We start from the raw sequence: 24213 nt of genomic DNA, 5'->3' as shown, positions 1-24213 counted from the left end.
TGGTTTTGCAAACTTCTTGTTTATTTAGTATACCTTACTCATTTGCTTTATGTATATGTTAATGTTATAATGGAAGAGCTTCAAAATGAGAATACTTAACATAGTATCTTTCCCAGTATCTTTCCCTGGTCAACAGTACATTCAATCTGCCATCCATTTGCTAAACTTGGTTGAAACAAAGCACTGATCAGGCAGCTGTGAAAAATGTTTAACAATACTAACTGTGATTGACAGACTAATTAAGTTGGGGGTGGGGGTGAGGGTGGGGTGGGCAGCCCAATGTAAATGATTTGCCTAAACTGAACTTCCCATTAACCCCACAAGCCACTTACCAGAGTTAATATGCAGACTTGGGATTTTTTTTTTCTTAAAACAGTTCACATTCTATAGAATTCATTGATATAGAGGAATTATGTAGACATTATTTAAATATTAGAAATACACTGGTAAGTGGAGAATGCATGTTAATACTATTGTCAAAACAGGCCACATTTTGACATATAATAATAAACCAACTATGTTATTTATTTTTTGAAATGTATATATTTTTATCTTCAGTTTTCTGAAAGATATTTATTTCATAAAATAGGTCCTTATAACTTCACATAATACCAATGCTTCCAAAATACTCATGGAAACTTTTTTAGATACATTTAAGTGAAGACCTTCATAATATTTAAAGACCTGACTTGCCAATGTTTAATGGGTCAATCAACTGATTACGATTTATTTAGTGCCTATACTTTTTTAGCATCATATAAATAATGAAGAATGGAATCTAATTGGATTGCAACCTGCTTCACTACAATCTACTGCATTTGATTGCTTGTTGAATTCTTGATAAATATTCTAGCAATTTAATATGATATCACATAGTGTAGAACAATGTTTCCCAAAAATGAGTTACAGGAGAAAAGATACTCTGCATGAAAGGGGATCTGAGGCCAGGTAAATTGGGGAAATACTTAATATGTGAAGATTCAAAATGGGTATTACCATGTTTGGCACATCTAGAGACAAACAAATAGTCTATAAATATGCTAACCTATGTAATTTCTTTAATAGTCAAAAAAAGGAAAATTAACATAATGATAAGAAATAATTTTTTTATCATATTAGGGATGATAGAAAAAAAGATAGTCTTCAGTTTGCCAAAGAAATGGGGAAATGAGGATACCCATATATAAAACTAAGCTAAGGGCAAGCTCGGCTAGCCGTACTGTATATTGGTACTAACTTTTTGGGTGGGAGTATGTACCAAAAATATGGTTACATTTTGATCCAGCAATTCTTTGATGACTGCAACCTAAAAAAAAAATAAAAATTAAGACTGTGAACGTACGCACACACACACACAGACAGACACACAGACACACATAGTTTGGAACTTTTTCTAGACTATCTTAAAACTGTGTGGTGAGAGATGATTTTTTTTTTTTTTTGCTTATCTTTATCTTCTACTTTTCAAAACTGAAGCTTTTAAAAGACACATAAAAATTCTTTGAAAAAATTTTTTGAAATGCTTTAACCTAAAATTCAAATCTCTGATTTTTAATAGTCAATATTCTAACCTTATAGAACTTACTGATACAGAATCAAGGAACCAGACAAAGACAGGTATTTATAACCCAGTGATCAAAACCAAAGACAATAAAAACAAAGAACGGCTAAGATGACCCTCAAATGTTTTATCATTCAGTCCACAAAGCTGAATTTGGTGCCTCAATTTGTTGTAAGGATAGATGAGAGCTAACTCATTATTTGAAGAAACCACTTGAGGTGAATGGACATTCACAGAAATATCAAGCTGGTGTCAAAAGATGCCAATTTTTAACATAATAGAATGCTGCATTACTTTCATCTTCTTAGATATGTTACTTGTACTTTTATTATTGTAATATCCATTGTTCTAAAACAATATATCCTTAAATGTAGAATCCTTAATAGTCCAAAGGGACAGGTTAAAAGTAGTTACAGACTATTACCACTACTTGAAAGTAAATCTAGAGAAGAAAGGCTAATCGAGGAGGGCAATATTTACAGATTTGGATTAAAATAGATCAGTAAAGAAAACAGAACATGATAGGTTCAATAGACATGGGGAGTGATGCTATCTCTTGAGAGGCAAAGAGGGGAATATAAATTAAGAATAACCATTTGTATTTGCTTAAAAAAAGTCTTCCCATATAAAAGGCATTATATCTGTGGGGATTCTTATTTCTTATGGTATGTATTTCATTTAAAATCAAGTTAAGGCATCCAACAGATTATTCTGGTCATCTAGATAAGCACAGAGCTAACCCTGAACTCAAAATAATAAAGTAAAAATATTACTGATAAGAATAATACACACCAAAAATATTTTTAGAATTAATAAATAACGAAGACAATGTCTCTAAGTAATGTGTACACCAAAAATGCCATATAAATGTAGAAGTGCTATTTCATGTATCATAACTTAAATTTGGAAAGTATTTTTTTTTAAATGTAGAGAGATGTTTTACCAACGAGACTATTATCTGATTCAAATCTCACAGTAACTCTTTCTATCTGTATTTAAGAAACACAAAAATAGCGTTTCAGCCATTTCTATCTTCTCCCTATGTGGTCCAAGAAGGTAGACCCTAGACACATATGGTCATTTAAATTTAAATAAATTAAAATTATATAAAAGTAAACAGCTCCTCAATCACTGCAGCTATATTTCAAGTGCTCAATAGCCACAGATGGTTAGTGTTTTTTTGTTGGACACTGTAAATATACCCATCACTGTAAAACGTTCTATGGGTAGGGCTGCAGAGAATGCATGGGAGAAACACACGGTCTCCTGGGCATCTTACAGGCTGTGCAAGACAAGTTCATATCGATACACCAAGGTAGACCTCTGTGCACACCTCCTGGGATCATGATCCACAATGTGGTGAGTCAGTTCGGGAATGGTTATCCTCATCTTCCAAATTAAGATCCATGTTTAGAAGATAAAATGCTTTCCCTGACATGTATGCAGTACGTACATAGTACAGGATATATATAGTACAAGACAGACTCATGAACTGAATCCAACACTAACTTCTCAGCTGGTTGGAGATCATACTCTGAAAAAAAATCCCCATGTACCTTCCACTCAAAAGATAAGTGAATGCAATTCACTACAAGGTAGTTCAGTACAATAATCACCGCCATAATTTTTCTCAAATTTTTTGTAATTATATTACCAGAAACTATAGTATAGCTATTATTAAACTGACTAAATATAAATAATCTCCAAAACTACATTATAAAAAAATGTTAGACAATGTTCAAGGCTAACTGTATTGATCAATATAGAATAACACTAATAGTATAACAAATTCAGTAAATCGATCATTTAAAAACCTTAACCAGTTAGATAGTTGGAGTGAATGTGTTATAGTTGTGAAGTTTATCAGTGTCCAATGCCTGGCCCATACATAGTAGGCATAACGAAATTTAACTTACTCTATTTAAGTTGGGAAAACATTGGGTATAAAGCAGTAATTTTTGTTTTGTTTTGTTTTTGAGAGAGAGAGAGAGCGCGCACATGGGGGGTGAGGAGAGGCAGAGGGAGAGGGAGAGAGAGAATCTTAAGCAGGTTCCACACCCAGCACAGCGTGGAGCCCACATGGGGCTTGATCTCACGATCCTGAGATCACGACCTGAGCCAAAATCAAGAGTTGGACGCTTAACCAACTGAGCCACCCAGGTACCCTTAAAGCAGTATTTTTAGATCTTTAAGATACATGGAAAGATACACTGGTTTGAGGATAAAAAGCATTTTGAAAAAAGGCACTGTGTTAATAGTAAAATAATTTTGGAAGAGGAAGAGTCTGGAATTAACTTTAAAGTTTCTTTTGCTGCTTGCGATTTCTGAGTTTGTGATTTCTCTTGAGGAGCTATGTAGTCTGATCATAGTATCATTTATTAAAAACAAAATAACTGTGTTTTATTTAAAATAGATTGTCTGAATTTTCCGCTCTTCATTGACCAGCTGGGCATTTCCTGCATGGCCAAGAAAAGAACACACATATCTACCCCTTATCCACTGCTCCCTAGATACTAATGTATCTTCTTCCTCCTCAGTGGCCAAACACAAATGCCAGCCCTAATCATATTCCAGCAAATAATTGTTCAACATTTCTATTGCCAAAGAATTTTAGAGCCAGAAAGGCCCACAAAAATCACAAATGGCTCCAATCGTTCTCTGTATCTATGTGCATGTAAGAAGCACCACAACAGGAAAGCATATGGAGAGTTCACACGAAAGCCCGTCGGCAGCCTGCAGGCAGCAGGAGAACAGCAGCCTCAGTAGAACCCTGTGAGGGGCTTTCCGGTCCTGATCCATAGTTTGGAGAGTCAGGTTGAAGAAACAGCAGGCTAGAGGGTTATTACAGTACACATTAAAACAGCAAAGCTCTTCCCTCCAATATTTGGTCAAGATCAGGGATTTAAATATTCATGATAGCCTGACTTGTAGGCAGAATTCTTTGGGTTATATTTTTAATACTAGGGAAGGGAAAAAAAGTAACTCAAATTGTTTTTGGGAGGAATCAAAACTACCTGAACTATGTGTATTAAATGAATAACAAGCAAAATCTGTGCTCTACAAGGGAGTCGGCAGTCCGTAAGCCAGAGCGCCTCCTGCTCTTTAGGTGGGGACGGTGATATCGGAGCCCACTGGATGGCATTTTGTGACACGGACATGTACATACCAGATGATCATGAATATCTATTGCCTATATGGTATCATAACACAAGAACTACTGACTTCTGGATTAGTGTAACAGAATAAGCACCCAAGTCTCCCTTCCTTTTCTCCCTTTGTTTTAAAGATAATAAAATTGTATCAGTGCTGGGGAGAAGAGGGAAAAAAAAAGGTACCAGCCAAAGACTAGAAAGTTTGAGAAACCGGGTAGACATTGAGTAGATAAAAGGGCATAGACTGACAAACAGAAATATGGAAAAAAGCAGCCCAAAATACCAGAAGTAAATTCTTACTTCTCACAGAACACAAAGGGCAAGGGTGGGCCATGGTACAATCATTCGGGGAATTAATTAAAATCCAACGTCAGGAATGGACAGGCCTAAAGCAAAACAAAACAAAACAACAAGAAAGAATGGGCAGGCCTATAAAACAGCTACTCCTCCCACACCGTCTCCAAGTCTTCCAGCAGGCTTCTCATACAAAGGGCTTTTGCCCCTGGGACAAAGTGAGAAGTGCATTATGAGTCTAAGAAAACAAACCATCTTTCTAGAGAAAGCACCCAATATGGGTGTAGGAATGCAAAAGAGAAGCAGAGCAGAGTTTAGAGAGAACTCCCAGCTTCAACTACAGACATACGAGTTAAGTCAGTTGTGACAAAGTAACACTGTCTGAGCTTTGGTATGGTGGCAATTGGTTCCCTCAGTTCCAAAGTGAAGGCTGCCTGCCAACACACTCCCATTTGAGGGAGAGGCCTATTGTGGAAAGAAACCTATGCAACCGTGCCAAAAATTACCCCAGCTACTAATCTTGCTCTTAATCAGCCTTCATTCATATATTGAACCAGCAACTAAAAACATCAGACATTTGAAGAAAACCAATAGTATAAAAAAATGAAAAAGATTAACAAATGTAACATGTCTCAAGAAATCAAACAGATGATTCAGAGAACAGAAGGGAAGTTTTAAGAATCTTCTAATTTGTATCTTCAGAAATATTTATTGGCTCCATAAAATAAAAATAGCCTGCTAGCTGTTTTTTTTTTTTAAAGAGACATCATTTTTAGCAGAGAATCAATATAGAAAAAGAGAGAGATTTAAGTTTATTATTTGAGTAATAAAGATAACCGCCAGAAGAGCTCAAAATAATAGAATTAGCAAAAATTGTAGGTGGTGAAAATTTCTAAATTTCTAATCTTTATTGCAAGGCGTCAACATATTCTACCTATAGTTGATAAATCAAGAAATACAAGCCGTATGTTTCATATATAAATGCTAGAGGAGTTCAGAGGAAACAACCAATTACTTGGGGGCAAAAATGACATTGCTTGAATTCAGTTTAAGTTTCTCTACAGAGATAGCCGAGCCAAAAGGTCCTGCTTAAGAGGAATATTCAGGACTCCTTTTCATTTCATGAACAGGCACAAATACTAGCATATATTCAATATGCTTGGAAATTTTTCTAATAACAAATCTAAAGAAGTAACTAACCACCTGCTTATTGACAAATGTTACAGAAAAGCAATTCCCTTCAGATTCCAGAGAGCAACAGTCTTGGGGAAAATATGACTTGTAAGTTTCTTGAGTATTTCACTTTCTATATCCAAAAGCAAAAAGCACAAAAAACCAAACCAAACCAAAACAAAGAAACAAAAGGAAAGAAAGAAAGAAACTATGTAACTATAAAAGGTGCTTTCTTCTGGGGCTTGGGTAGAAGAGACATTTCTTAATGTTTCTGACCATTTCATATATACTTTTTAAATACTGTGCACAAATTATTTAATTGCTTTAAAGTATTTTTTAAAAAATCTAATTCAACTATGGGGCTCAGACTAGTTCAAAAACTGAATGAGTTTAAAATAAATATCAGACACTATTTATTTATTTATCTATTTATTTTAAAGATTTTATTTATTTATTTGACAGAGAGACAGCCAGCCAGATAGGGAACACAAGCAGGGGGTGTGGGAGAGGAAGAAGCAGGCTTTCAGCGGAGGAGCCTGATGTGGGACTCAATCCTATAACGCCAGGATCACGCCCTGAGCTGAAGGCAGACGCTTAATGACTGCGCCACCCAGGAGCCCCAAATATCAGACACTTTAAAATGAGGATGAGACTTTCAAAATCATCACTAAGACACCACGAATGACAGATTTTATTTTCTCATGTTCACCAAATTAGCAGCTGATCTGAACTTTGAGAAACTGTTGGATGAGTAAGAGAATCATTTTTTCTTCCTATTCATGTTTAGGAAAGGAATTTCTACCCTTGCCATGCCTTTTCTCAAGTATTTTATTCACATGCTGAAAATACTGACAATCAATGTAACCCAAACTGAATTAGCCACAATTTTAAGAATTACTCTAACTTCGTATGTTTAAAGTTGGCTCATTTGAACAATTATAGCTGGAACTTAGTGAGAATAATGAAAAATCTAAATTTTTATTATGACTTAAATAATGAGTGCTTACTAAACTCAGCTTTTAAATAGTAATGATTAATTAGGCTTTAATAATACTAGAACTAGTAGTACTTTGTTACAAAAACTGCTTTTACCAGTATGAACTATGATTTATAAATGTACTGCAATACAAAGACATTTTGTGCTAATTCAAGAAAAATTGTTTATAGGGAGCAATATGTTGTTAGAAATATATTTAAGCAAATGCAGAAGAATAAGAACATGAACTATATTGTTTGGAATCTTGATATCCTGATATATTTCAAACGACTGTTCTGGGGGAAGCTTTCTTTCAAAATCTCAGTTAAAGTGGAAATACATCCAATCAAATACTGATATATGTATCACCATTCCAGGATTAAGAAACAAATAATTTAAATTAATATAACATATGGAAGCACTTTATTTATTTTAAAAATATTAGATAATGTCAAAGAAATGGTTAATGAGTAACACTATGACAAGTCATTATTAAATGTATTATAAGATGCAAATATTGTTAAATATATGTGCATATTTAATGTATGAATTAAAGTCATCAAGCATTCCGTATAGTGTCATTTAATTTAACAAATGATAATAAGGTATTTATAAATGGAATCTTCATAGAAGAGTAAACATCACTAAAAATACTTTCAATAACCCACACTATAGTAAATCTCTTTATCCTCCCTATATCCCACAAATAATCTTTTTACTCCTGAAATACTTACAGGACATATTTGATATTTAAGTGATATACACATTTTTTAACATCATAATGTAAGTAGACCTTCAGTTTAACCACTATATCTATCTGATATTCACAAGTTACCGGGTGCAAAATTCAGTCAAGCAAGTTAGTAGCATTTTGTACACAAAACTCCAGAAGCATTATATTACTGAAATAATCATACTTTTAAACTCAATTTATTCAACACAACTGGTCTGTGCAGACACAGTTTTGTCTTTCCCACATCTAATACTGTTAAATATAGTCACAAGAGTATAAAATTGTTTTCCCCAGATTTTTATTTATTATATTAAACATTACCCCTGGCCATAAGGATCCCAAGTATTTCTTTAAATTTTAAATGCATCTGTGGGTGCCTGGGTGGCTCAGTCGGTTAAGTGCCTGACTCTTGATTTCAGCTCAGGTCATGATCTCAGGGTTGTGAGATTGAGCCTCACATAGGGCTCTGCACTGGGTGTGGAGTCTGCTTGAGATTCTCTTTCCCCCTCCCTCTGTCCCTCCCCCTCCTCTCTCTTAAAAGAAATTATAAATGCATCTGCACACTATCTTGTAGCAATATATATATATACATATATATATACACACACACACACACACATACACACACACAAAGAATATTCATTTTCTGAAAATTGTGCTTTAGAACAGTGCTTCTTAATCTTTAATGAACGTATAAATTGGCTAAGGATCTTGTTAAAATGCAGATTGTGATTCAGTAGGTCTGGGGTGGGGCCCGAGAGTCTGCATTTCTAGCAAATTCCCAGGTGATGCTCCTGGCCCATGGAACACATTGTGTGGCGAGGCTCTTAAACAAGTGTTTCCTAATCTTGACTAATCCTCAGAATCATCTATAGCAGTTGGCAGATATACACTGAAAATAATAAATCTCTTGTTTGGGGTGAGACTCAGAAAACTGGCCAGATGGTTTTCCTAAGTTCAAAACACTGATTTAAAAATGAGTAAACTTAAAAACTTTCTGCATTCTTTAATGTCTCACTATTACCAACAATAGTTACACACTTCAGGAATTTTTCTTGATCAGTAAGAAAAACTACCATCAGAAGAAAAAAATTGGAGGAAAAAAACCTGAATATTGCTTACCATTATGTTTACACTAAAAAACGGTACTTCCTTCCTGATCTATGACAAGATATTCAGATTAATCAGTATAAATGACAAAAGAAAACAAAATTCCACAGAAGCAAAACAAAAGGAGATTACCCTTTAAAGTACTCACTATATGCCAGACACTTTTGTGCATTTCTCATTATGTAGCATGGGAAAATGAAATTATTTTCCCCAAAGTAATCAGAATCTAGAAAAAGGTGGAAGCAGCTTTCCATTCCATATGGATTTTATGTAGCAAGTTGAAACTGCCTTCTCCAGGACATGATTTGGATTCTACGAACTCTACCACTCCAGGTAGCAGAGAGGACAGAGAGACTTGAGTGGTCAAAGGCATAGAGGAGGGAAAGGCTTGGGGATATTTAGGGCAGAGTGAATATTTTGATTATTTTTGAGAGTCAGTTAAAAATAGGGAATAACAAGACATGGCAGGAGGGGGAGATCATAGAAAAATAGCACAGATTCAGGAATGCCAAATAAGTGTTTCGACTGTCAAACAGAAGAGACTTAATGAGAATAGAAGATTTAATGAGAGTAAAGTGTTGGTTCAAGAAAGATAAGGAAATGTAAACTAATAGAAGAAAAATAGAAAGTTGTCAGAATTGAAAAAAAAAAAAAACAAACAACACACCAACAATCAAATTTTGAGAGTGTGAGCTGGAACAGTGCCTGGTGATTGTCAAATCTTTTTTGTGTTCTTGTCTGAAGTGGGTGGAGCTGAAAATCCCTGGTTTACAGGAGGTGGAGAAAAGTGAAGTCAAAGTGTTCAAGGCAGCTAATAGGATTCAAATATTCAGGCCCTCTTTTAATGTGGGGGGTTGGAGGGATCGTCCTTCTAAATGATGTTTTTAGGGAAGTAATTAAAACCCCCAGACAGCCACGTATAGAAGAATGAAACTGGATCATTCCCTTACAACATACACAAAGAAAAACTCAAAATGGATGAAAGACCTCAATGTGAGACAAGAATCCATCAAAATCCTAGATGAGAACATAAGCAGTAACCTCTTCGACATCAGCCACAGTAACTTCTTTCATGATACGTCTCCAAAGGCAAATGAAACAAAAGCAAAAATGAATTTTGTGGACTTCTTCAAGATAAAAAGCTTCTGCACAGCAAAGTAAACAGTCAACAAAACTAAGAGGCAGCCCACAGAATGGGAGAATATAATTGCAAATAACATTACAGATAAAGGGCTGATATCCAAGATCTACAAAGAACTTCTCAAACTCAACACTCAAAAAACTAATAACTCAGTCAAAAAATGGGCAGAAGACATGAACAGACACTTCTCCAAAAAAGACATACAAATGGCTAACAGACACATGAAAAAATGTTCAACATCACTAGCCATCACAGAAATACAAATCAAACCACAATGAGATACCACCTTACACCAGTTAGAATGGCAAAAATTAACAAGACAGGAAACAACAAATGTTGGAGAGGATGTGGAGAAAGGGGAACCCTCTTACACTGTTAGTGGGAATGCAAGCTGGTAGAGCCACTCTGGAAAACAGTATGGAGGTTTCTCAAGATGTTAAGAATAGAGCTACCCTACAACCCAGCAATTGCACTACTATGTATTTACCCCAAAGATACAGATGTAGTGAAAAGAATGGGCACGTGCACCCCAGTGTTCATAGCAGCAATGTCCACAATAGCCAAACTGTGGAAGGAGCTGAGATGCCCTTCAACAGATGAATGGATAAAGAAGATGTGGTCCATATATACAATGGAATATTACTCAGCCATCAGAAAGGAGGAATACCCACAATTTGCATCGGCATGGATGGAATTGGAGGATATTATGCTAAGGGAAATAAGTCAAGCAGAAAAATTATCATATGGTTTCACTTAAATGTGGAACATAAGAATAGCATGGAAGATATTAGGAGAAGGAAGGGAAAAATGAAGGGGGGTAAATCAGAGGGGGAGATGAACCAAGAGAGACTCCAAACTCCAGGAAACAAACAGAGGGTTTTTGAGGGGAGGGAGGTGGGGAGATGGGTTAGCCAGTGATGGGTATTAAGGAGGGCACATATTGCATGGAGCACTGGGTGTTATACCAAACAAGGAATCATGGAACACTACATCAAAAATTAATGATGTACTGTATGGTGACTAACATAACAAAATAAATAAATAAAATTATACCTCAGAAGAGGTACTACTTCCAAAAAAACCCCAAAAAACAAAAAAACCAGAAAAATCCACAGGTGGTGTAACATAAAGAAGAGATCTTGGAGTCAGACAGACCTGAATCTGAAACTTGGTTTCATCATTTGCTAAAATGTGACCCTAGGTAGATTATTTTACTTCTCAGTCAAGTCAATTTCCTCAATAGAAAAAAATACATGTAAATAGCTATAATAAAAACTACTGCAGGGGTGCCTAGATGGCACAGTTGGTTGAGCATCTGACTCTTGGTTTCAGCTCAGGTCATGATCTCAGGGTCTTGAGATGGAGTTCCATGGGCTTCCCACTCAGCCGGGAGTGTGCTTTTCTCCTGTACCCCCCTCGGCCCCACTCAAACACTTGCACGCTCTCTCAAATAAAATAAATAAGTCTTTAAAAACAAACAAACAAACAAAAAACCCCACAAAAAAACAAAACTATTGCAAAGTGTGGTTAGTCCTTAAAGGGTGGGCTTCTGCCAAAGAGACCACATTATGGTTTTGTCTCATAAAACCTGACATAGTCGATACTTTCACCAAAACCCTAGTAAAGGCAAATCAGAAAAACAATTTAATTCAGTTTGGAGAGCTTCAATAAATTGCTTAGCAGAGAACTGAAAAATTTAAAAAAGGAAAAGGATTTTTGTCAGCATGTTAAAAGGAATTATTTTTGGCAGCAATGACGTAGGAACTTCTTGGTCAGAAGTCATGGAATCATTTGGGGGTATTATACTTCCAATTGTTTATCATCGATTTCTGAAATTCTACTATTTAAGGTCTACTTTTAAAGCAGAAATATCACCTGCTGTAAAAGGCTCTAAAAGCAAGGTCCTTATTTGTATCTTTCTTAGTTTTCCCTATGCTTTAGTTCTGATTTTATGAATAGAAAGGTTTTTTGTTTAAGAATATGTTACCTTGTCATACCTTTGTATCCAAATTGTGTAGTACTAAGTGCAGAATTAAGCAATTAAATGTATGTCTAAGGGCAATTTCAGTGGTTGAGTTATTGGGTTGTTCTTAAAATTTAATACTGTCAATACAGTGAAAAAAATACTATCATAATATTTCTGCATGTATTTCATTCTGGATGCATATTCTGCTTTCACTAAAAGGTTTTTCTAAAAAATGAAAAGCTTTATTTTATTAATTACTAAAAATTAACCAATTACTTAAAAAGTTCAAAATCTTCAGGTATCTAAATGTTTCATAAAATAATTAATGTTCTTCAGATGTATATTAATCCATCTTAAATTTCTGAGAGAAAGGAAAGAACACTCATCTTGTGACTATGCTATTAGTCTCTTATGAGAAAATCAGTGCTAAGTTTGAACTCTAATGAGTAGTTATTCTTTTGGTTGATAATACCATAATATATGACAAATATGGTCAGAGTAAAGCTATCATAACTAGAAAATTTTAACAACCATAAATATACCCTTCCCTTCTTTTGTACAGTTTGTCATAGAAATAGGAATCCCTAAAAGGTGATATGAAGTTCAAATGTAGACATCGTGACACAGGGGAGAGGGACACAGTGACAGTCACAAGGCATAAACAGATTTAACAAATAATGGAAGAGAGATAAAAACCCAGCTATGAGTTTACTCATCCTCAAACTTCCATTCAATTCCAATGAAAGTGGGTTTCTATTCCCTTCAAAGAACATCCATCTGTGCCCTGGATGCCAGGTCTCTCCCCCCATCATCTTTCATTCCTTGTTTCAACGCTTTACTCTTCTCCTTCTTTCACTTTTAATCTTTTCATCTCCACTGTCTCCTCCCCTCCAGACCTTTCCTCAGTCCTGCTCCCTCTCAAGCCCCCATCCTATCATCTCCCTTTTAATCAGCATTTCCCCCAAAGGACCAGTGTATACATACAACGTGTCACCTCTACATGAACTCCTTTAGTTACCATGCAAGTCATCGACTGTGTTCTGTTGAAAACACTCTTGCCAAATCTATAACTTGCTTCATATCTCACCCTTGTTTTAATACCACCATTCTGTCTGTAATAATGTTTTTAAAAAATCTCTTAGCTTGTTAAAAATCTCTTTTATTGATCATTGACTGCTGGCTCCTGGTTCTTTGCTGTCTTATGGATTCACATCCTTTGTGGTTCATCTTTTTTTCCCTTACCCAATGCTTGTGACTTATCTGTGGTTGTCTTCCTCTTCAGTCTCCTTCAAAATAATGGACTCTGGTCTCCTGCATATGCTTATGACTTCCAAAAATTCATCATCTCCAACTCATTGCCAACTGCCTGCTGAACACAGATATCCCACTGGCAATGCAATTATACTTCTCAAACAACACTTTTATCACTTCCAACCTCCTTCTGCCTACCACCGAACCTATGATTCTTTCTGGGTTCTAGATATCACCAGGTTCACAGTCCACCAAATACAAATATCCAGGCACAGAATTTTTCTGTTTCTCTAATTATCAACATACCTTTTACAATCGTATTCTCCCTTAAATCTGTCCTCTTAATTTTTTTCCCTGTTCTTCTCCTAGTTAAGATTACCATTATTATTTTTTGGACAGCATCCTTTCACCTAGACACACAGATTCCAATATTTTTCTAGATCAATTACTTCTTCCTAATGTTTCTAAGACTATTTTTAAATAGGATAGTCTGGTTATGTTACATTAACTTCTTTGCTCAAAATCTTACAGAATATTTAAAGTTATCTAAAAATTCAAAACTTCAAATTTTGGCCTTGGTCCATATATTTAAAGACTACATATGCCAACTTTTCCTGAAACATTCTCCAATTCCTCAAATACAATATACAAAGCTACACTTTGAAAACTACCCATCTTTTCTTTTTTCTCCTCTGTAAATTTTCTTATTCTGTTCCCAATGCCTAGAATATTCTCTATACTTTTAGTGTGATGATTTTTTTTTCAAAACTTCACCTCAAATAAATCTCTTCCACCTACCTGTCCCTAATTCCTCAGTACAGTGATTAAGTCTATCTTTACAACTTGCTTGAATTTTGAGTCTTAAATTACATATTTCCCATCTTCATGGTCTACACTTCTCGGATGTAGGTGATTACTCACTATTTTATTGAAATTTTTGTATCATTGTGAGTTATACATAGTATGTGTTCAGCGAGTATGTGTTGAATGGAACCCTGTCAGAGGGCTAAGAATAATTCCAAACGTGGGTTGAATAACAAGATCAAAAGAGGGATTAATCAATGTGGACTGCATTGGTGAAAAAAGCATTCATGTGGGATACTATTGAACTGGGCTTTTATAACCACTGAAATTTGATAAGCAGAAAAGAACAGGTAGGATGATACAAAATGATAATAACACAAGAAAAAGAATAGAAAAAAAAGGAATATTGTATGTTTGAGACATACATGTAGGTATATCGCTCAGGACCCAATGTTTTTGTTTATGAAATAATAGGGGATAAGTCTGAATAAGAAAAAGCCCAGTTTTGGGGAAGCACATGACTGTAAGGCTATGGTTTATAAAGCTTTATCCAGTAGATAGTGGGCAGCCATTGATCTGTTTTCAAGTTATGAGAAAGAAGAATAGGAACAATTATTTATCTTATGATGGTATCAATTAAAAAAATAGTATGTACTAATTTAAAATGGTGGAATTGATTCCACGTACTTGTAAGACTTTTCTAGAACCATAACGTCTAAACAGAATTCAAACCTTGTACTCATTTCTATGGCTTTAAGTAGTCAATTTACAACAAGGGCTATGAATATGTTTTACAGGATCAAAGTTGTATGTTACAGATGTAGCATTTTATTAATTTTTTAAAAGATTTTATTTATTTATTTGACAGAGAGCGTGAGAGAGCACAAGCAGGGGGAACAGTAGTAGGAGAGAGAGAAGCAGACTCCCCACTGAGCTGGAAGCCTGATGCGGGGCTCAATCCTAGGACCTGGAGATCATGACCAGAGCCAAAAGCAGATGTCCAACCATTTAAGCCACCCAGGCGCCCCCAGACGTAGCATTTTAGTTTGATGAATTCAAGCATCCATCCTGAGCTTCACCTATTTAAATGTTTGATATTTCAATATCATACTTAAAGTATTGTGTCATCTTCTTTTATTTGTATTTTAAGATCAGGCTGGCATAACAGACCTACTAATCACTTTTTCTCAATTGTTAAGACATAATATTTATCTGGGAGAGAGTAAACAGATAATCTAAAAAGCTGGGGGAAATCTCTTTGGTCATCTCTACAGAGCAACTTATCTTGGTTGGATGTGTAGTCTAAATAAAGATAAAATGATTATAAAGAATTAAGGTTTGTTAACTATTAAGTTTATTCCTTTAAACATTAGGAACTAACTTTGGAATGCCCTGTACACTGAGGTAAGGATTTCATGTCTTTTTTCTAGCTGAAATCCTATTAAAAGATTTTAAGCAATAAATCAACAGTCTTGGATTTCATGCTTTACTTTATAATGTTTCTGGGGGAATCACTGAAGATCCTTGGATTGTTCTTTTTCCAAAATCTCAACTTATAAATAAAATTATCTCATAGATCTGACTGAGACCTTAAAAATGTTCTCAACAAACTGCAAGTGGTCAAGTAATATGTATGGTAATTTCAAAAGTGATCATAAAATTTATCTGGTTTTTGAAATCTTTTCATAGGTAAATGTGATTGGCAACATTTGGAAAAACTGAGTGCTTTCGTTATATATAGAATTAAAGTTAAAATACACAATCTGTGAAAATTAATACATATGAACCATGGCTTAGGACTAAAGAATTATCAGGTCATCAACAGCTTCCCATGAATAATGGAGAGATATTAGGGGAGTCACTTAAATTCTTTATCACTGTTTTCTCAACTGTAAAATAATGTATTTGAAGTAAATGAAACATAGGGCTCCTTTTAGCTATAATATTCTATCAGTCCACAGAGGATGGAAATACATCACCTTCTCTTTATTTTGGCAATGCAGTAACAGGGCACAACCCTTTCAATAGAGCAAAGTAGCTACTCAGATTATATATAAAGAGACAAAGGCAGGCATGCAAAAAAAGTATATATGCCAGCCTTAACCAAGCATATGAGATATGCAACTTACAGGGAACAAGGATTTAGGGAGAAATAGAGATAAAACAACACTGTACTTGTTACTCATTTTATTTCTTTATTTCAACCTTGTATTAATTATCTATTCATCAGCAAAATACTCACTAGGTATATATATATATGATGCTGTAGGAAAACTTAAGCTTGTTTATCAAATTTAATGCCATAATTTTGTCAACACTCTTTCCTCCTAAAATTACACAATGTGAATTTATGAATTATGCTTAATTTAATGAGAATTTATCTGATATTTACCTGATACCTTCCCTTCATCGTAATGTCTCTTAAGATACTCTTACTTAAGGGTACTTAAGTGAGAACTCTCAAGATTCCTTATTCCTATTCTATATTGTCTGTTTTAGCCAGACTAAATATTTTACATAAAAAATTCTAAATTAAAATTAAGGTATTATATTGTTACTCTGAAAATATTAAATATAAAACCTATGTAATCTGGTGTGATGTTATAACTAGTACTCTGGATTTGAAAGGTAGATTGCTTCTGCCAATACTACAAAATATCTAATCTCATCTCTCTTAAGAGAGAACAGAAGGAATATCTGCTGGAAAGGTAACTTCAGGGAAAAGACCTTGGGAACATGGTTGCAAGAGCCTAACCATTTCATATTGTTTTTTAATGTTAAATATGACAGAAGTTCCATCTTGAAATCTTTAACTTGGTAAGACTTTATTCGTTATCTTACCACCAAGGTGAATTCACTTGCACCAAAATTATCATTATGATACAGGATATGATTAATTGGAAGTAAGCATGTGCAATTTCATCTAAGTTGTATGAATCATTATATGATTATAGCATGACAGAACTCTGATAATGTAAGCTTTCTGAACTCCACTGAATGAAGATTTAAAGTACAGCACACAGTTTTAGGTTTAAGTCTTAATGTCAATGGGAATTATATGCTGCTTAACATGACATCCTATGTATTAAAATTACAAGAAAAATCCAGTTATTTAGAAATATTTTTGAAGTAAATACATTGCAGCATGAATGGTGCCAGTGATAACAACTTGATGTCTATAATTTGTTAATCCTATGCATAATAAATGACCCATTTGACTAATGAAAATTACAAACATAAAAAATTTAACTTCAAAAGAAGAGAACAAAAGTGAATAGCATATAGAACTCAATAAAAACACATAAACATTCTTTTACATAACTGGTCATTTAGATATGTATACATATGCATGTATGTGTGTGTGTGCACACTCACGAGTCATGAAGATTTATACACAAGGATGACTTGTTTTTTTGTGCCTTGTGCTTCTTGTTACGCTAAAATAAGATGATACAGAAACATACAAGGAACAGAAATACAAATAATAAATACTGAATATACATTTTATAAATCTTTAGAAATATGCAAGAACTATAGAGTGAACTGTTGGAAGTTAGTGCAGATTATATTTCATATTTGTAGAGACTACACTAATAGCTCATTACAAATAACTTTAAAATGTGAAAGGAAAAATACAGTCTATCTGAATGGGCACCATAAATTCACATTATTGCCACATACATATTCCAGTGTGTGTATCAATTTATTTGATGAAAAATATATTAACAACAACAAAACCAGATAACTAAATAAATAATCCTTTCATCAGCCCCAGATTTCTGCCATACTAATGCTTTGGTGAATCATCAAGGGGAGTAAATTATTCATTACAAATTTCAAAGAGGAGCCTCCATTGAAAAAACTCTGCTACTGGTCCTTGTTGGAACCAACATCAAGAGAATTCATTGCAATCTCAAATATTGCAATAAAATAGAAGGTGAGAGGCAATCACTCAGGAGAGGTGTCTAGAATGAACTGAGCTCAGGGAGCTACAGCCCAGCTGAGTGAGGTGTGTATAGATAATTATTAATATTTTGAATTACACTTGGAAAGAAAAAGATTAATCAAGAAGTTGCATACAAATGTCAACCAAGGTTTTAAAAACAGAAATATTGTTTCTATTTTATTCTATTTCTGATGAAGAATCTAGAATTTTTTAAACAGTAGCCCTAAATATGGTTACTATATTACAACTCTCTGGCATTAACAAAATCAGCTATAGAGTAAGGGTTTGAAATGTTTGGTTATTTTAAGGCTTATTTCATACCAAAGGACCTCAAATAAAAACTACTCAAAATGAACACGATTAATTAACAAATCTAACTTGTACTGCTTTGTAATAAATTCAGGTTTACACTGCTACAACTTTACACTAATAGTGAAGAGTTAAATCAAGGTTTTATAGGAAGGACTCTAAAAAAGGTACCAAAATATTATTACTGGTTAACTGTCTACAGCATGTTAGTTAAAATCGTCAATACTACCGATCAGTAGTAATTTATGTTTAACTCGTGGTTCATCTCTGCTAATAAATTTATAATACAGAAGGAAGAAAACACTGGAGGTAATCTGGCACTGCCCCATGTATCTCCTAATTTCGTATCTTGGTGTGCTCTAGCTGGATACAGACAATTAGGGGTACAATCACTTTTCCTAACATTCTTTGGCAACGATTTTCCTTGGCTGCCAGAAGGACATCATTTAGGTCTGGCGAGGAAGGATTCTTTCTCTTCCACTTAGCTATCTTCCACTTAACAAATAGGAAAAACTTTCGGATAACACTGATTTTTGTGAGTGAATAAGCCAGTGTTTAACGTAAATTAATGAATATAAAGACTTTCTTCTCATTAAGGAATATTTCCATCTATCTTAGCTATGATTCAAGGTGCAATGCCTAATGCTTCTTATTTAATGTCAACACCAAATATGTACTTAAATTTACATCAAACAGAATTGTCTCTTTAGTCCAACCAAGAGTATATTGATGCTACTACAGCTACTGACTTGAATATCTATTGCACATCTCCTATGTGTTAGTCATCATGCTAAGTACTTTTCAGTTATAAAATTTAATCCCCATTACCACCCTATGAGGTAGATATTATTATCCTATTTTACAGATTGGGAGCATGGGGCTAAAAAAGGTAAGTAATTTGTCCAACATTCAATCAGAAAGCTGATTCCAGAGCCCATGGGATAGATGATTTGCTGTGGAGTAGAATTCATGTAAAGACTAAAAAGAGAGATGAATTTGGATGGAAAATAAGATATTCCTAAAAATTGTCACTCTCCTCTTTCTCTTATTTCCTCCAATCCACAATTCTCATTGAAATGAAACATTCAGGAGGCAATCGAAGCAGAATAAAGATCTGTAGGGGGAGAGATTCAATGTGGTCAATGCAATTTAATTTAAATGGGTTATAAACCAACTGGACCAAGGCCAGCAAGTTTCATTTTTGGTTTTATAGGTGCAACAAGTTTTATTCATCAAAATACTCATTTGACCCAATGTCAAATGTTTTGAAAATAATACCCAAAAGACAAAGACTCTAAGCATTCAACTTAATTGCCTTAGCACTTGGAGCTAACAGGCAGAATCCTATGTAAAATAGCATTCACTTAGGTGTAAAAACCTGTAGGCAAGACTAACAATAAGATTATCTGCAGGTAGGTGTTAATGAGGCCATTCAGACAGATGAGGTGTCAACAAGGTCTAGTTATTGGGGAGTGAACTTGGGTTACTATTGTGTGGTAGGGAAGCAAATTCAGGATCTTGACAGTTAGCCATTCATAAAGCTGTTTGATATATCAGGAGGGAAAAAAAGGCATCTATCTTATTACTAACGTTTGAAAGAAAAGTAAAATAAGTGAAGATTTTTCCAGATTAGAGTTAAATATATACTGTTTGAAAAAAAAACACTGAATGTGAAAAGGAAGTATTGAAAAGTAATCTCTCACAAAGAAGCTCTCTTACTCTCATATTCTTTCCTTTAAAGACAGAACTTAATGCTTTTCCCTATAAAATTCCAAGTTACAACAAGAATTTTATGTCATTATTCTTAGAATGTTAAACATACAACCTATGGAGACCAAACATTTCTTTTAAATATAACAGGTAGATAGAATTTAAGATTATAATTTTCAAGTAGGGATGATATAAGTGGGCACAATTACTACCCAGTATTGCAATAAATTAGTAGAGGCACAATAAATTTAATCTATTAGTGGATATATAAAAGTATCACTACTGTTCAACAATGTGCTAATAAAAAGCACAATACTCAGATGACAGCTAACGTCTGAGGGCTACTTGCATATGAAAACACCAGAAAACGGTTCTTTGAAATATATTTTTTTGCATCTTTTTTTGCGAACTGGATAGAAGAAATGCCTGGGAGAGGATGGTATGGTGGAGAGCGTCTGACATCAGTCTAATATCAAATATGTAATATTACTTATTTCTTTAAGGTAATTTGAGCTTTAACCTACCTTTGGTAATTGCAAGTGGCTTTTCTCTGAAATTTATGGCACTTTATTTCCAGCTTTTTAATAAACTTACAGGATTTTTATTTTTGAAGTTAAGGGGGAGGTAGTAAAAAGTAATTTAATCTGCCACTTTGGAACATTTGTCTGAAAATTTGGCTTTTTATTTGTGAAGGTTGATCAACCATGGAAGTAATATGTGTGACATTAAATTAATCCACTGATAGGGATGTATGATCTCTTAAAAATTTTAGAATTATTACAGTGATTCACAATTTATTACACATTTCAGTTAAATAGATTATAAAGGAATGTGGCTCACGTTAGAGACCTGTATGTCTACTTTCTACACCCTTCTTCCTTTTAGCCCACCATGTATCTCATGGTGCTCCAGAACTTAGTTGAGTACCACCCCAGAGTATTGGTAGTTATGAAATTTACTAAATACTAAAAGAGAACTATGTTCATTGAATAGACATTGTCAATTATGAATAATAGATATCATTTGTTTTAGTTTGCATCTTGATTTTAAATCCCACTATGTAGCCATTTTAGCTTGCAGAAAGGTTATCTCTAACGTAGTCAATAAAAGAAAATAAGCACCTACTTAATATTTAGTGTTTCCCTAGTGCTGGAAGTCAGGAGGCATCATTTGCAGAGTCACTCAGTGACTAATTTGAAGTATTAAGTTTGGTGCACCATAGGGATGGCAAATACCTGGTCTATGCACGTCTATACTCCCTCTCCCTATCAGCCACAGCAGACTTCATTAATTCATCCTGGTAGTCTTTCTATCTTAGATACTAAACACAGTCTTGACACATAGAATAACCTCAGACTCCTATCCAACAGAGCCCTCAAAGCAACCATGAACAATCTGGCATATCCTTGGAAAGACCAATACACTGATGATCACAGACTTAGGTTATAAATTTAGCCTTGCCACTGAGGAATTAAATGGCCTCTGGTAAGTCATTTAATTTCTCTGTGGTTTGTTTTCATTCTGAAAATATGTCAGTGAAAATGTAAAGATCTGATGCTATAGATTTATTCTTATGTAGAATACAGAATGATTTTTTTTCCTTTTTTTTTTACTGGTAGAAGTAGTTTTAGATAAAGAACAAACACTATTAGTAGTTCAGTCAGCTCACTCTTTAGTCTAATGAAAAAAATTTTCCATTGGGATTATTTTAGGAAAAAGTATTACCAATTAGACATACTGCCTTTTCCATTTTTAATGCACTATTTTCTTAAAGTATATTTTTGGATGCATCTTTATTAATAAGTTAAAGTATACAGTTATTTTTGAAGTTTATTTTAAATTTATCTTCCTTCAAAATATAGAGAGGATATGTAGAAAATCAGATTAGTTTAGTCTTTCACATAAATTTACATCATTTCAGCAAAACTTATCACGGGTTTTTATTTTTTGGTATTTTTTTTCAGATATTATTATTGCCAAGAAAGCTCAGGAGGGGCAAATACTGTAGGATTAAAATGAGTAAAACCCAAACTAGATAACTTCGGATCATTGCAAAACCTGTTTTAATGTACAAAATTCATTACCAATCCTCTGCATTCACTATTTCCATAAAATAGTATATATTATGTTGTTTCCACTATTTTTGTTTTGCATTACACATTTTTAAAAATGCTTTATATATTTTCCACAAAGAATACCATTCCATATTAATTTGACACTATTTTTATTGAGAAAAGTCTTTTTTAAAAAAAAAACAAGGTATGAAACTAGAAATTTCTTCTTTATTCAGGAAGACACTATTTATTTATAAAAGTCTTAACTGTGATGTGTTCTATCAATTATAAATTAGGAAATATTATGTACAGTGTCTTAAAAAATAAATTTGGGTGAGCCAATTTAGGAGTACTCTAGTCCATGGAAACTAAGTAAGTACCTCAATTATTAAGGAAATAAGCAAAAATTCTACATATGAAAATATATGACTTACATATTTAGAGATTCCTTAGGAATACAGGTAGCACCATGCTAAATGGAAACATGAAGTTGCTCTATTTAAAAATTCTTGAATGGCCACTTCAGGATTCTTATTCATTTCCAAGGCTAACTGGTATGTGAATTGGGTCACGAAAGCAATTTTCATTGAATATTATAGTCTAAAGAGACAAATTATACTCTAGTGACAGAATATGTTTAAAAAAAAAAGGCCTTGGCATATTTATATGGTAACTTGCAGACTTGGAATAGCAACTTTCACGTAAAATATATAAATATGTATTGTATCTAGTCATAATCTCTATTTTTTGCATGTCAACACTATCTCATCATATGATTTCTAAAGGTTCGAGAAAAGTGTAGTGGTGTCAACCATATGCCTTTATATATTTCAGGTAATTTTTAACACCATCAACTCACAGGAGCAATAAAGTGTATAGATGATGAAATATAACTGAAGAGAGAATACAAGAAGTAACAGAAAACCCACTAATTACATTGGTATCTTAACATTAATCATCTCTGATTATCTGCATCAATGAAAGGGAGTGGCTAATAGAAAATCACAGATAATGTACTTTGTGGTATTGAGTCTATGGCTTTGTGCTTAGTAGCTGAATTTCTAATTGCCCAGTGTAACTTACTGCAAATGTGTTGTGAGGATGCCCATCACCAGAAGAGTGGCCACAGACACATAATTTTGTTTCTGGAAGCAATTCCTAGATTAAACAAAGAGAATCAGGAGTTGGCTTCTTTCCCCCTCAATCTTAAGGCTTACTCTAATAATGTACATTATTATTTAAAAAATATTTTTGGATTATTATCTTGGTAGGTGAACATAGATGAGACTATTCCATCTTTGTGTCACAGTTACTAACAGTATAGATTTAAAAAATAAAAATAACTTGGCAGATGCAAAGTTGAATATTTGAACATAATGAATTAACCACTAACCAAAAAATTTCATGGTCTACCATGATCTTGACTCAGGAATCTCACTTCCCATTTCTAAGCTAAAATTATGGCCAATGTTAATGAATACTCCTATAAATTTAAATGGTACCGTGATTTTAGAGTATGGGATGGTATTTGTCCTTAAAACTTTAATTACCTCTTTTTCAAAAAGCTAACTATTGACTTGTACTCAACTATAGCCAATACAAATGAACATAAATCCTGGCTTGTCATGAAATGTGAGAATAATCACAAGAATCTCTTTAGCTAAACTGCCTTGGTCATGCATTACGATAACACAAATATTGTCATTAAATATATATTTGAGGCTATGGAGCCAAACTCTACAATCTCTGTTAAAACCTGTTGAATTGCACCACTTGTATTGAGAACTCTATATACTGAACTGTATAGTTTGCATTTTTTTTTCTGTAAAAGCAAAGTGATTATTTATTGATAAATGACATGGAATGTCATTTTTTACCTAAGTGGCATTAGACATTTCAAAGATTTTGTCTGAAGGGCAAAAGGATTACACTGCATTTGAATAGACCATGTGACAACACATCCTTAGACTTCATGTATGATATGAAAGGATGATCCCCATTCATAAGATACACAAGGGAAATTATATCAGAAA

General features: G+C 33.9%; 1 protein-coding gene across 15 annotated transcripts in view; it reads right to left on the bottom strand.

The window, feature by feature from the left end:
• The window catches only part of FOXP2 (forkhead box P2), a 543660-nt gene that overhangs the window by 97243 nt on the left and 422204 nt on the right, over positions 1 to 24213 (bottom strand). For 8 of the 15 annotated variants that reach the window (XM_057304321.1, XM_057304320.1, XM_057304317.1 and 5 more), the window contains one exon: positions 23264 to 23338. The exons of the other annotated variants lie outside the window; for them this stretch is intronic. In XM_057304321.1, coding sequence (XP_057160304.1) covers positions 23264 to 23338 — 75 coding nt within the window. The remainder of the gene's footprint in view (positions 1 to 23263; positions 23339 to 24213) is intronic. 15 annotated transcript variants of the gene reach the window in all.

This window comes from Ursus arctos, unplaced genomic scaffold (genome assembly GCF_023065955.2).
Source record: "Ursus arctos isolate Adak ecotype North America unplaced genomic scaffold, UrsArc2.0 scaffold_3, whole genome shotgun sequence".
Classification (NCBI taxonomy): Eukaryota; Metazoa; Chordata; class Mammalia; order Carnivora; family Ursidae; genus Ursus; species Ursus arctos.
This window is presented reverse-complemented; position numbering and strand designations above follow the sequence as displayed.